The following is a 15,481-nucleotide window of genomic DNA, read 5'->3' as shown; positions in this document are numbered from 1 at the left end:
TTGCTGTGGACCCTCTCTTTCATCATATAAGTCACCTGTGCCTTCTGACCGAGGATAGGAAAATCCTGCTGTAATTCGCCAGTTTATTAAGCACACACATGTCCAGTTCAAGCAGTAAAATGATAAAGACAAACTGAAAACAATATGAAAACATGTTAAACTTTAAAAAGTGACTGTCAACTTGTCAACTTTTATGTAGGTCAAAGGAATTAAAATAATAAATTCTATCATCTATATGAGGAAAAAAAACTTATATAGAACTTAATGTTTCAACCACATAACCTTAAAGTCTCTAATTAGATAAAAAATAATACCTGTGGAAGTCCAAACACACTTGATCAGTAAAAAACTGCTGGACTACCAGGAAAATGAATACCAAGACAAAAGTAAAGCCTATAGATATAATGCAATATGATGAAACTTTCTCTCAAGGTATGTTTTGTGGGAGGAAGGAGTTGGACCAAAAATGCTAAAAACCAGCTTTTTGGCTGTGCTTCGACCAAAAAACCAAAATAAAGCAAAACATGAAAATGTTAATGTTACTCTTCTAGAAAATTGTACCACAGGGAAGGACACATTTGTGAGGGAGAATGCAACAAAGAAAGACAGAGACAATATGAAACACACAGGCTAAATAACAATGAAAGTAGAACTAAAATAAAAGGATTGTAGTTTTTTGTACATTAACACCGTTATTGTTAGGAAAGAAAGTGGGCTTATTTAAATATCTATCAACAAAAATTTAATACAAATGAGAGAAAAAATAATAATGAAAATAGGACAAAGGGCATCCTCCTACCTCAGGAGTCCTATCACTATCTCCAAAGACATCAGCAAAGTCTGATGGACTTTTCTTCAGAGTCTGGTCAGCAGGCAGCGTGTTATCATTGTATGATGTCACAAACTTAAAGTCACTGGTTCTAGATCCCGTGGTCAGGTACGCGTCATAATTGTAAGTGCTGCGTAAAGTTCCTGTGTTATCAACATCTGTGTAATTAGGAGGGAGATAACCGCTGGGGATGGCAACTGCTCCATCAAATAACAGTCTGGGCTTTCTCCTGCGACAAAACCTCAAACCCAGGATGATGATGATAAAAGTCAGGAAAAAGGTGGACACAGACACCAGTGCGATGATCAGATAAGAGGTCAGTTTGGAATTGCTCTCATTGTAAGACAGATCCTTCAGTTCTGGTACCTCAGCCAAGTTATCAGAAATAAGTAAATACATGGAACAGGTGGCAGACAGAGAGGGCTGTCCGTTATCTTTCACTGCCACTACAAGGTTCTGTTTCATGCTGTCAGATTCAGAAATGTCCCGCTGTGTCCTGATCTCTCCGCTGTGGACACCAATAGTAAAAAGTCCTGGATCAGTGGATTTGACTATTTGATAGGAAAGCCAGGCATTCTGTCCGGAGTCCGCGTCCACAGCAATCACTTTGGACACCAGAGAGCCTCCGTGTGCAGCTTTGGGGACCAGCTCGGTCATGAAGGAGTTTCCCTCTGGGGAGGGGTACAGGATCTGAGGAGAGTTGTCATTCACATCTGAGATGAACACACTCACGGTCACGTTGCTGCTGAGAGGAGGAGAACCGTTGTCTCTGGCCACCACGTGGACTTTAAAACTCCTAAACTGTTCATAATCAAACGACCTCACAGCGTGTATCACACCTGTGTCTCCGTTCACAGACAGATAGGAGGACACCGGGGCACCGTTCACCTCACCAGCTAACAGAGAATAAACCACTGTACCGTTCTGTCTCCAGTCAGGGTCTCGAGCACTAACGGAACATAAAGTGGAGCCAGGTTTGTTATTCTCACTCACATATGCGCTGTACGACTGTTCCTCAAACACTGGTGGGTTGTCGTTGATGTCAGCTACAGATAACTGAACACTTTTAGAAGAGGACAGAGGTGGAGAGCCCTCGTCAGTGGCAGTGATTGTAATGTTATAATCAGACACTAGTTCACGGTCCAGTTGTCCCGTAGTCACCAGAGAATAATAGTTTTTAATAGATGGAACCAACTTAAAGGGGACACCCTGCTGGATGGAGCAGCGGACCTGTCGGTTATTCTCAGAGTCTCTGTCCTGCACGTTAATGATGCCCACCTCTGTACCAGGTGACGCATTCTCAGGTATGGGGTTAGATAGTGATTTCAAATTTATAACTGGTGCATTATCATTTACATCCATAATCTCAATTAACAGAGTAGCATATGATGCTAATCCCAAACCATCTTTCGCAGTAATCTGGATTTCATACGACGATTCCTTTTCATAATCAATTGCTCCAGCCACTCTCACTACTCCTGTTTTAGGGTCCAAAGAAAAATCTTGTCTTTCCTCAGAGACGTGGTCAAACCCATAATTAACTTCACCATTTACACCTTCATCTGCATCTGTGGCGCTAACTGTGAGAACAACAGTATCCAGAGGGGAGTTTTCGTGGAGACTAGCCTTATAGACATTCTGACTAAACACCGGGACATTATCATTAGCATCCAGTACAGTGACGTGTATGACCACAGTGCCTGATCTCTGTGGAGAGCCTCCATCGAAGGCGGTAAGTAACAGCACAATCTCTTTTTTGTCTTCCCTGTCTAGTTCTTTGTCTAAGACTAGTTCGCCATATTTTCTCCCACCACCTTTAGATTTAACGTTTAATCTGAAGCGATCATTTTGCTGAAGTAAATAACCCTGAACAGCATTTTCTCCGATGTCTGCATCGTGAGCTTCATCTAGGGGAAAGCCTGTACCTTTGACTGCCAGTTCCTGTATTTCAAAGTTGAGTGACTCCTCTTTAAACTGAGGTGAGTTATCGTTGATGTCTTGAACGCGAATATGAATGCGGTGCAATTCCAAAGGATTTTCCAGCACTAGCTCCTGTTTCAGAACACACGACGCCTTTTTCGCACAAAGCCCCTCTCGGTCGATCCTTTCTTGTACAATTAACTCGCCAGTATTGAGATTTACGCTGCAGTACTTGACACCACTATCCTCTGTATCTATACGAGCTTTTCGAGCGGACAGTCTGCCCAAATCGAGTCCCAGATCCTTAGCGATATTTCCAATTATAGATCCACGTGTCCTCTCCTCCGGGATAGAGTAGCTCATGTCTCCGATGACAAAGCGGAGAGAAAGAAAAATAAAAGCAAGGCCGCAGTGCAGCGCAAATATGGTGTATCCCATTGTTACCATCAGAAATGGCACATGAGAGGTAAACATAAAATCAAGACAGTAAAAATGTCCAAAGAATCTTTAAAGCCACTGTGAAACTGGAGTCATACGCGAGGAGATATTTTCCAACTGCGTTACAAAAGGAGAACCGGGCTTTGAATTCGCTGAGACAGAAGGGTGGAGAATTATCAGGTCTTCACGTTTACTGGCGCACACTGACACCATGAGTATTTACTGAGGTATGGCAACGTGAAGTTTTTTTTAAAATTTAATATGTAATAAATTTTGATATTCTGTAGAGCCATTCACTGTGAACGGGCGAGTAAAAATATATATAGATAGTTGCTTTGCTATTTTATTATTACTTTTAATGGCTGAAAACATAGGTAGTTATAAAATATATAATGAAATTAGGTAATGATCCAGCTGCAATGGAAACTAAAAAAAAAGGTAAAATAACCGTTTCACTGTTTCCAGACAGCTTTGACGAGTCAAAAGAATGATCCTAGACACAGACTCTGCACTATGATTTAAGTTGAAAGCTGAGAGGGCTTTTTCTCTCTCGTTTTTTTCTTTTTTGTTGTTATTCCTGTTAGTTTCTCTTTTATCAAAATTCTAAGTTCTTCGTGATGTTTTATGTGCAAAAACGTAGCGTTACTTTTTGATGACTTGCTGTGAAATCGTTTTGTATTTCTGAAGAGTCCTGGGATTCTCATTGTAATAGATAGAGAGGGTCAAAAAAAAGGCTCAAAGGTATTCGTCCAATTAACTGAGGGTGAACAAACGGTGATCCACACAGTGCGCTTTCAGAAGGATTAGTAACCATTTTAAAATTGATACAACGAATAGAAAACGAAACAAAAACGACAAAGTGACTATGAACACTGCTGCAAGAATTTCGAAAGACCGTTGAAGGGTCCGATTTCTATCAACACTGAGAACTTAACGTAAAGGATTCATAAGTAAGGAACAATCATGACTGAAAAAAGATTTCTTTAAATGAAATATGTAAAAATTTAAAATGTAGGACAGTTAGAACAAAGAGTAATAGAATGTGCGCTCTTTATCACGTTCATTTAGAACATGAGCAATAGAGACATGTCCATACCTTCTTCTTGTCAGTAACAATTAAAGAAAAATGAAAAAAAGAATAACATTTTTAATGGCCAAAACAAACGTAGGAACAGCTTTATTATTAATTAGAAATCCTTATTTCTGCGAAAGTTATTATCACACCTAAATACTAAAACTATTGTATTTAGGTGTACTATAACGGTGACTGTGTTTCTAAAACAAACAAAGAAAGGAAGGTAAAGAGAAGAAGAAAGCACAAAACAAAAAACTATCTGTAGAAGAGCATTAAAATGTCAAGCCGAGTTCAGGACCAAGGACAGACAAGAATGATATAAATAAGAAGGTGTTTATACTACTACAAAAACCAGAAACAACGTAACTTTGGACAAACCAAATCGGTGGTCCCTCAAATTTGGAACTGTATTAAAAAATGCATCAGGAAAAAAAAATGAAAAATGGACTTAAAACTCACATAAAACGATTCCAGGACCAGCGCAAAAACGCAGTTCAGAACCAAGGACAGAGAAAAAAAATAATGAAATTGCAAGATGCTTACATCACCAATGAACAAAAGCAACAAGGTAAATCGAATGAGGTTGCAGAATGATTCAAATTTATTTTTGGGACGACGAAAAGATTTTTTGGTGACAATGAAATGATCCTACCTCAGGAGAACCATAGCTGTCCCCAAACACATCTGTAAAGTCTGATGGACTTTTCTTCAGAGTCTGGTCAGCAGGCAGCGTGTTGTCATTGTATGATGTCACATACTTAAAGTCACTGGTTCTTGAACCTGTGGTCAGGTATGCGTCATAATTGTAAGCGCTGCGTAAAGTTCCTGTGCCATCAACATCTGCGTAATTAGGAGGGAGATAACCGCTGGGGATTGCAACTGCTCCATCAAACAACAGTCTGGGCTTTCTCCTGCGACAAAACCTCAAACCCAGGATGATGATGATAAAAGTCAGGAAAAAGGTGGACACAGACACCAGCGCGATGATCAGATACGAGGTCAGTTTGGAATTGCTCTCATTATAAGACAGATCCTTCAGTTCTGGCACCTCAGCCAAGTTATCAGAAATAAGTAAATACATGGAACAGGTGGCAGACAGAGAGGGCTGTCCGTTATCTTTCACTGCCACTACAAGGTTCTGTTTCATGCTGTCAGATTCAGAAATGTCCCGCTGTGTCCTGATCTCTCCGCTGTGGACACCAATGGTAAAAAGTCCCGGATCAGTGGATTTGACGATTTGATAGGACAGCCAGGCGTTCTGTCCGGAGTCTGCGTCCACCGCGATCACTTTGGACACCAGAGAGCCTCCGTGTGCAGCTTTGGGGACCAGCTCGGTCATGAAGGAGTTGCCCTCCGGGGAGGGGTACAGGATCTGAGGAGAGTTGTCATTCACATCTGAGATGAACACACTCACGGTCACGTTGCTGCTGAGAGGAGGAGAACCGTTGTCTCTGGCCATCAAGTGGATTTTAAAATTCCTGAACTGTTCATAATCAAAGGACCTCACAGCGTGGATCACACCCGTGTCTCCGTTCACAGACAGATAGGAGGACACCGGGGCACCGTTCACCTCACCAGCTAACAGAGAATAAACCACTGTACCGTTCTGTCTCCAGTCGGGGTCTCGAGCACTAACGGAACATAAAGTGGAGCCCGGTTTGTTATTCTCACTCACATATGCGCTGTACGACTGTTCCTCAAACACTGGTGGGTTGTCGTTGATGTCAGCTACAGATAACTGAACACTTTTAGAAGAGGACAGGGGTGGAGAGCCCTCGTCAGTGGCAGTGATTGTAATGTTATAATCAGACACTAGTTCGCGGTCCAGTTGTCCTGTGGTCACCAGAGAATAATAGTTTTTAATAGAAGGAACCAACTTAAAGGGGACACCCTGCTGGATGGAGCAGCGGACCTGTCGGTTATTCTCAGAATCTCTGTCCTGCACGTTAATGATGCCCACCTCTGTACCAGGTGGGGCGTTCTCGGGTACGGGGTTAGACATTGATTTAACATGTATTACTGGTGCATTGTCGTTCACGTCAGTGACTTCAATACTTAATGTTGAATATGAAACTAACCCTAATCCATCTTTAGCGCTTATCTGCATTTCATATGATGATACTTTTTCGTAATCAATTGCTCCAGCCACTCTCACTTCTCCAGTTCTGGGGTTTAATGAAAACACATCATTGTTTTCATCTGAAACATGATCAAATCCATAAGTAATTTCGCTATTTAAACCTTCATCTGGATCATTGGCACTCACTGTGATTACTAATGCTTCCAGAGGAGAGTTTTCAGGCAAACTTGCTTTATAGACATTCTGACCAAAGACGGGTACATTATCATTAGCATCCAGTACAGTGACGTGTATGACCACAGTGCCCGATCTCTGTGGAGAGCCTCCATCGAAGGCGGTAAGTAACAGCACAATCTCTTTTTTGTCTTCCCTGTCTAGTTCTTTGTCTAAGACTAGTTCACAGTATTTACGACCACTCGCCTTTGTGTTCACATTCAGTTTGAAATGATCATTCTGCTGAAGTGAATAGCCCTGAACAGCATTTTCTCCGATGTCCGCGTCGTGAGCTTCTCCGACAAGAAAACGTTCGCCTTTATCCGCTGACTCCTGTATTTCAATCTTAAGTGATTCCTCCTTAAACTGTGGTGAGTTATCGTTGATGTCTTTAACGCGGATATGAATGCGGTGCAGTTCCAAAGGATTTTCCAGCACTAGCTCCTGTTTCAGAACACACGACGCCTTTTTCGCACAAAGCCCCTCTCGGTCGATCCTTTCTTGTACAATTAACTCACCAGTATTGAGATTTACGCTGCAATACTTTACACCGCTATCTTCTGTATCTATACGAGGCTTTCGAGCGGACAGTCTGCCCAAATCAAGTCCCAGATCCTTAGCGATATTTCCAATTATAGATCCACGTTTTATCTCCTCTGGCATAGAATAGCTCACGTCTCCACTTACGGTCCCGAAGGTAATATACATATAAGCAAGGCCGCAGTGCAGTGCATATACGCTGTATCCCATTGTTACTGCGGAAAAAAAAACAAATTTTGCTAGCAGTTTTGTATAGTAAGATCTACAATGACCAATTTCCTTCCATACACGAAAAAATCACCCAACGTTGGCGAAAAATAACTGCAACTACAGATCCGAGGTTGAAAGTCATAGACAGTGAAGGGTGGGGTATTATTGCAGTCTCTCATTTGCTGGTACACACTGACACCATGAGTATTTCTCTAGGTATAACAACACAACAGTATGATTTCATTTCAAACAGAGACACGTTCAGAGAAAATTGCCAGTCGAATCTACAAAAACGTTGTGAGAACAAAGAGATAAATTAAGTTTGCCAGATAATTATATACAACTGCTACCAGGGTAGGTCAACACCAAACTAAACCATGTTTCCTTCAAGAGCTTCATGTTTTCAAATTAATTTTATATTTCGGGTCATTCCACAAAAAACTATAAGCTGGAGCATTTAAATTATAAATATTGTATGAAGTGCCAAACCTATAATCCATGATGTCATGACTCTCTCTCACTAATGAAACTATGATCGTTATTTTCATTCTTAATGCACTTTCCTGTTTTACATTTCCACCTTCCTGTTTAAAAAATGTATTAAGTAAAACTGAGAAAAAGCTGTATTGAATACATTCATGTATAGCCTGTAACAGTTACATTATTTAAAACAACAACACTTTTCTCCTTTTAGAGGTGAAAAATGTCAAAAATAAAACGTAAGTATTTTCCTTTTAAAGTAAACTTCCTGAATTATTCTGTTTTTTAGACTGTAAATCCTGACTTTATATTTTCACCACTGCAGTTTTTACTCTGCTAAAACACTGCATTTAAAGACTAATTTCTTTTAAATAATTACTGTTCAGCGAACATTTTAAGAGTGTGGAATCTGTAGAAACATCGGTCATACATTTGTGTGGGGGAAAAGTATTTTCTCTGATTGCTTAAATCTGTCCTGATGAATAAAATGTTTAAGCTGTTGCGTTTTTTTCTGACAGCGGACTGTGTTTTTAAGATGAAGGTTTACATGTGGTGAAACTACGAACCGATTTAATGCTGATGCTAGATATAATTAAAGACAGACTGATCAATAATCTTTATCAAGTCTAAGCAAAGAGACCATACCATTTCATTAAACGTGTGGATACAGCAAATGCCTCACATAAGATGTTTAGTTTAACCAAAAATTACAGTGCATTTGTGAAATTCATATGCCGGCTGGAAGTTTCTTCATTTAAGGTACCGGCTGGATGTCAGTGAAATTTGAGGTCGTAACATGTTATTTAACAACATAAAAAACTTTCAAGTTCTGTAAGACAAAACTTTTGGTTGAAACGTTCATTTATACAGCGCAAAGGAAATGATGTATGTGGGGAGAGTCTTTCTGGTATTTCAAATATCGCGTAACATACATACGACATGCGCGAAGAAAACAAATAATTAGGAAATCATAATGAAATGTACAACTGGCACCTATTAAAAGAAACAGACTCACTGGAGGGAGGCAATTTCTTAAACAAAATCACAGATAAACGAAGCCAAACTACACCGAAGCAAACAAAGACATTCAGTCTTCTTGTTGAAGGTGCACAAAGACTTATGTATAAAAATCAGCTATGCTCAATGTCTACTAATATGAAACAAACAAACCAAAAACTTCAGTACCATGGATAGAGTAAGAGAGACACAAAAGACATACTCTATTCAAACTTAACCTGTATGGCAGCAGAAATTAATTTTTAAATAATATAAATGCCATGAATTTCTTCCGCGTGAACACTATCAAATAAGTGAACAAAGGGGCTTAAATGTGAAAGAAAATCGGAAACCTTGAGTCAGCAAAGCGAATTTTCAACGAACAGTCCTCGAACGTCTCAAAGTAAACACCAAAATATAACCTGAATGGCAAATAACAAGATTGAGAGAAACGTGGCTCTTTCATTGGAACTAATGTGAAGGGAATAATTATGCATCATACCTCAGTGGCAGTATCGCAGTCCCCGAATACATCAGCAAAGTCTGATGGACTTTTCTTCAGAGTCTGGTCAGCAGGCAGCGTGTTGTCATTGTATGATGTCACAAACTTAAAGTCACTGGTTCTAGAACCTGTGGTCAGGTACGCGTCATAATTGTAAGCGCTGCGTAGAGTCCCTGTGCCATCAACATCTGCGTAATTAGGAGGAAGATAACCGCTGGGGATGGCAACTGCTCCATCAAACAACAGTCTGGGCTTTCTCCTGCGACAAAATCTCAAACCCAGGATGATGATGATAAAAGTCAGGAAAAACGTGGACACAGACACCAGCGCGATGATCAGATAAGAGGTCAGTTTGGAATTGCTCTCATTATAAGACAGATCCTTCAGTTCTGGCACCTCAGCCAAGTTATCAGAAATGAGTAAATACATGGAACAGGTGGCAGACAGAGAGGGCTGTCCGTTATCTTTCACTGCCACTACAAGGTTCTGTTTCATGCTGTCAGATTCAGAAATGTCCCGCTGTGTCCTGATCTCTCCGCTGTGGACACCAATAGTAAAAAGTCCCGGATCAGTGGATTTGACTATTTGATAGGACAGCCAGGCGTTCTGTCCGGAGTCCGCGTCCACCGCGATCACTTTGGACACCAGAGAGCCTCCGTGTGCAGCTTTGGGGACCAGCTCGGTCATGAAGGAGTTGCCCTCCGGGGAGGGGTACAGGATCTGAGGAGAGTTGTCATTCACATCTGAGATGAACACACTCACGGTCACGTTGCTGCTGAGAGGAGGAGAACCGTTGTCTCTGGCCATCACGTGGACTTTAAAATTCCTGAACTGTTCATAATCAAACGACCTCACAGCGTGGATCACACCCGTGTCTCCGTTCACAGACAGATAGGAGGACACCGGGGCACCGTTCACCTCACCAGCTAACAGAGAATAAACCACTGTACCGTTCTGTCTCCAGTCGGGGTCTCGAGCACTAACGGAGCATAAAGTGGAGCCCGGTTTGTTATTCTCACTCACATATGCGCTGTACGACTGTTCCTCAAACACTGGTGGGTTGTCGTTGATGTCAGCCACAGATAACTGAACACTTTTAGAAGAGGACAGAGGTGGAGAGCCCTCGTCAGTGGCAGTGATTGTAATGTTGTAATCAGACACTAGTTCGCGGTCCAGTTGTCCCGTAGTCACCAGAGAATAATAGTTTTTAATAGACGGAACCAACTTAAAGGGGACACCCTGCTGGATGGAACAGCGGACCTGTCGGTTATTCTCAGAATCTCTGTCCTGCACGTTAATGATGCCCACCTCTGTACCAGGTGACGCGTTCTCGGGTATGGGGTTAGACAATGATTTCAGATTTATAAATGGTACATTGTCGTTCTCATCAGTTATATCAATAACAACTTTTGCTTCTGAAGACAGGCCATAACCGTCTTTTGCTTCAACAAGCAATTCGTATTTCGACCCCTCTTCATAATCGATATCACCCGTAACAAGAATATCTCCCGTTTTGGGATCAAGTGAAAAAAGCTTTTCTAATTTATCAGAAAGTCGACTAAATTCATATGTAACCTCTCCATTAACGCCCTCATCTGCATCTGATGCGTTTATTCTGATAACTGCGGTTTTCAGTGGTGAGTTTTCCGGTATACTGGCTCTATATACGGCCTCTGTGAACACTGGGGCGTTATCATTAGCATCAAGAACAATTACGTGTATGACCACTGTCCCTGATCTCTGAGGGGAGCCACCATCCATGGCTGTGAGCAGTAATTTCATTTCCTGCTTCTGTTCTCGGTCTAACTCCGTATCTAAAACCAGCTCACCGTATTTACTGCCAGAACTTGTCGTCTGAATGCTGAACACAAAGTGAGCGTTTTGTTGTAAAATGTAGCTTTGAACGGAATTTTGACCTATATCTGCGTCATATGCTCTATTAATGCGATACCTGGCTCCTTTGTCCGCTGATTCTCTAATTTCCAGCTTTATATGATCTTTCGGAAAGATCGGCGCATTGTCGTTTATGTCCTGCACCTGCAGGGACAACCGGTGCAGCTCCAGCGGATTCTCTAACAGCAAGTCGAATTTGAGAACACACGAAGGCTTTTCTCCACAGTGCTCCTCTCGGTCTATTCTCTCCGCAACGAATAAATCTCCGCTTCTCTGGTTTATTCCACAATACTGTCTTTCGCTTCCTTCCAAGTCAACACGAGGTTTTCGAGCAGATAGCCGACCCAGATCCAGCCCGAGATCTTTAGCGATATTTCCAATAACAGATCCGCGTCCCAGCTCCTCTTGTACGGAATAGCTCAGATCTCCGTTTGCGTATTGCGCCATAACAAAGAAAAACACAAAACTGAGGTTTTGACAAAGACTTCGGCTCTGCATCATCCTGAGAAAGCACGACACAGTTTAAAACACGCTATTTGAACCCTTAAGAAATACGTCCCTAGATCAGTATATGAGCCTTTCAAGCAACTGTCGATGCTGTTGATGACTAGATAAAGCAGGGTGCTCGTTCTGATGGGTGGTGTGCAACATGGGTTCAACACTAAGTCCATAGCTGGTGTATAGTGACACCGTGAGTGCAAAGGATATATAATAATATCAGAAAGTATTTGTAAATGCCTTTTCTGTTGTTGTTGTTTTTTTTGTTGTTGTTGTTGTTGGTTTTTTTTTTTTTGACGAAGTAGTTGTTCAAAAGTAAACTTTAATAAAATCGTAAGAAAGTGTAATAATACGCTATTTTTTTTATTTTACTTTGTTATTTATTTATTTATTTTGTGCTATATATTTAATTCAACGGCGATGCTCATATCATGTGTTACAAGGGTTTTGAAAATAATGTCTCTTTCTAAAGTGGTCCTCCTAAAGAATGCGATAATCATACAAAACGTTGACGTGCGGTACAACATTTTCAGCAAATCATTTCCTCTAGTTTTAATGTAAGGCATTTCAAAATCACATCGAAGTCAAAAACTCTCCAACCCTCTTTAACACTTTCTCTCTCTCTCTATGTCTTGCAACAATTTTTCTTTCATTTTCTCCCCCCCAAAAAGTTCCAATAAATTTCCCATGACAAGTTAAAAAAAAAGTGTTCACCGATATCACCGAAGGCCACGACTATGACCTAACAGATAATTAAAATGAGTGGTACATTACAAACTGACCTAAACGAGGGCTATTTTGGTGTTTATGTTTCAATCCGTATAAAAAGGTAAAAGAGATGTTTACATTATGATTGCTGTGGGATCTTAAATAGTAACAGACAATTATAAACATTCAGAAAAACGCGGTTAACGGCGTAGAAAACAAAATATACAAGTAATACTTCAGTTACAGACGCTTAAACACTAGGCCGCCGATAACCATTTTCCTTTGGTTACTCCAATGATGTGATATGTTTTCCTAATAATAAAAGGTAATTTTTTTAAAAAAAAGGCAAACTGCAACACAATAAATGAGGCACACATGTGTTGGTGAGAAATAACTTCACTGTAATCTAAAGTGTTTTCAAAATGGAAAACAAATCTAAAAATCCAGAAAAAATTTCCAGAATATTAATACCACGCGCAACCAGTTCAGTTTGTTCGGCAACAAGGTCAGAGACAGGATGAACAAGCGGATATAGTGCTCAAAAGATAAAACCAGGGAAAACGCAATAAGCTAAACAGTTTTACTGAAGAAAATTAAAATAATAAAGTATATAATTAATTAGTAATGGACTATCACACCCCGTGCATTTAGAATAAGTGAAAGAAACAGTGAAGCGTGCCCAAACTGCTAACGGAACTTACCCAAGGTATTTTTGTTTACTCTGGCATTTGATATGTTACTTAAATACATATAAAAAAAACAAGTACAAGAAAAATAGATTGATTGTGTTCATAAAAGTACCTTCTGCACCACTGCAAGACTGTCAGGAAGACAGATAAGGAATATAAAACGCCTGTCCCTACCTCTGGTGAAGGATTGCAGTCGCCGAATACATCACCAAAGTCTGACAGACTTTTCTTCAGAGTCTGGTCAGCAGGCAGCGTGTTGTCATTGTATGATGTCACAAACTTAAAGTCACTGGTTCTAGAACCTGTGGTCAGGTATGCATCATAATTGTAAGTGCTGCGTAAAGTTCCTGTGCCATCAACATCTGCGTAATTAGGAGGGAGATAACCGCTGGGGATGGCAACTGCTCCATCAAACAACAGTCTGGGCTTTCTCCTGCGACAAAACCTCAAACCCAGGATGATGATAATGAAAGTCAGGAAAAAGGTGGACACAGACACCAGCGCGATGATCAGATAAGAGGTCAGTTTGGAATTGCTCTCATTATAAGACAGATCCTTCAGTTCTGGAACCTCAGCCAAGTTATCAGAAATGAGTAAATACATGGAACAGGTGGCAGACAGAGAGGGCTGTCCGTTATCTTTCACTGCCACTACAAGGTTCTGTTTCATGCTGTCAGATTCAGAAATGTCCCGCTGTGTCCTGATCTCTCCGCTGTGGACACCAATGGTAAAAAGTCCCGGATCAGTGGATTTGACTATTTGATAGGACAGCCAGGCGTTCTGTCCGGAGTCTGCGTCCACCGCGATCACTTTGGACACCAGAGACCCTCCGTGTGCAGCTTTGGGGACCAGCTCGGTCATGAAGGAGTTGCCCTCCGGGGAGGGATACAGGATGTGAGGAGAGTTGTCATTCACATCTGAGATGAACACACTCACGGTCACGTTGCTGCTGAGAGGAGGAGAGCCGTTGTCTCTGGCCATCACGTGGACTTTAAAACTTCTGAACTGTTCATAATCAAACGACCTCACAGCGTGGATCACACCCGTGTCTCCGTTCACAGACAGATAGGAGGACACCGGGGCACCGTTCACCTCACCAGCTAACAGAGAATAAACCACTGTACCGTTCTGTCTCCAGTCGGGGTCTCGAGCACTAACGGAGCATAAAGTGGAGCCCGGTTTGTTATTCTCACTCACATATGCGCTGTACGACTGTTCCTCAAACACTGGTGGGTTGTCGTTGATGTCAGCTACAGATAACTGAACACTTTTAGAAGAGGACAGAGGTGGAGAGCCCTCGTCAGTGGCAGTGATTGTAATGTTGTAATCAGACACTAGTTCGCGGTCCAGTTGTCCCGTAGTCACCAGAGAATAATAGTTTTTAATAGACGGAACCAACTTAAAGGGGACACCCTGCTGGATGGAGCAGCGGACCTGTCGGTTATTCTCAGAATCTCTGTCCTGCACGTTAATGATGCCCACCTCTGTACCAGGTGGGGCGTTCTCGGGTATGGGATTAGACAATGATTTCAGATTTATAAATGGTGCATTGTCGTTCACATCAGTAATATCAATAACAACTTTTGCTTCTGAAGAAAGGCCATAACCGTCTTTGACTTCAACAATTACTTCGTATTTCGACCCCTCTTCATAATCAATTTCACCCGTAACAACAATTTCTCCAGTTTTCGGATCAAGTGAAAAAAGCTTTTGTAATTTATCAGAAAGTCGACTAAATTCATATGTAACCTCTCCATTAACGCCCTCATCTGCATCTGATGCGTTTACTCTGATAATTAGAGTTTTCAGTGGTGAGTTTTCCGGTATACTGGCTCTATATACGGCCTCTGTGAAAACGGGGGCGTTATCATTAGCATCAAGAACAATTACGTGTATGACCACTGTCCCTGATCTCTGAGGGGAGCCACCATCCATGGCTGTGAGCAGTAATTTCATTTCCTGCTGCTCCTCTCGGTCTAACTCCGTATCTAAAACCAGCTCACCGTATTTACTGCCAGAACTTGTCGTCTGAATGCTGAACACAAAGTGAGCGTTTTGTTGTAAAATGTAGCTTTGAACAGAATTTTGACCTATATCTGCATCTTGTGCTGCATTAATGCGATACCTGGCTCCTTTGGCCGCTGATTCTCCAATTTCCAGCTTTATAATATCTTTCGGAAAGATCGGCGCATTGTCGTTTATGTCCTGCACCTGCAGGGACAACCGGTGCAGCTCCAGCGGATTCTCTAACAGCAAGTCGAATTTGAGAACACACGAAGGCTTTTCTCCACAGTGCTCCTCTCGGTCTATTCTCTCCGCAACGAACAAATCTCCGCTTCTCTGGTTTATTCCACAATACTGTCTTTCGCTTCCTTCCAAGTCAACACGAGGTTTTCGAGCAGATAGCCGA

At 41.4% G+C, this 15,481-nt stretch overlaps 2 protein-coding genes across 2 annotated transcripts; both read right to left on the bottom strand.

Moving 5' to 3' along the window:
- Positions 1-716: 716 nt before the first annotated feature.
- LOC148106171 (protocadherin gamma-A11-like) lies at positions 717-3,112 on the bottom strand. Its single transcript, XM_087851827.1, has 2 exons — positions 800-3,112; positions 717-728 (listed from the first exon to the last, which is right to left on the bottom strand). Exons 1-2 carry the CDS (start codon positions 3,110-3,112, stop codon positions 717-719), a joined length of 2,325 nt encoding a protein of 774 aa, XP_087707953.1.
- A 1,543-nt stretch (positions 3,113-4,655) lies between these two features.
- On the bottom strand, positions 4,656-7,305 carry LOC148106170 (protocadherin gamma-A11-like). The gene is made up of 2 exons (XM_087851823.1): positions 4,915-7,305; positions 4,656-4,667 (listed from the first exon to the last, which is right to left on the bottom strand). Exons 1-2 carry the CDS (start codon positions 7,303-7,305, stop codon positions 4,656-4,658), a joined length of 2,403 nt encoding a protein of 800 aa, XP_087707949.1.
- Positions 7,306-15,481: the final 8,176 nt, after the last annotated feature.

Source organism: Neolamprologus brichardi, chromosome 2 (genome assembly GCF_056152115.1).
Source record: "Neolamprologus brichardi isolate AB-2024 chromosome 2, ASM5615211v1, whole genome shotgun sequence".
In the NCBI taxonomy this organism is placed as follows: Eukaryota; Metazoa; Chordata; class Actinopteri; order Cichliformes; family Cichlidae; genus Neolamprologus; species Neolamprologus brichardi.
The sequence above is the reverse complement of the archived record's forward strand: the minus strand, read 5'-3'. Positions and strand labels throughout refer to the sequence as shown.

Excerpts from the sequence above, each read along its gene's own strand:
- LOC148106171 (XM_087851827.1), bottom strand. The coding sequence starts at position 3,112 with ATGAGCTACTCTATCCCGGAGGAGAGGACACGTGGATCTATAATTGGA.
- LOC148106170 (XM_087851823.1), bottom strand. The coding sequence starts at position 7,305 with ATGGGATACAGCGTATATGCACTGCACTGCGGCCTTGCTTATATGTAT.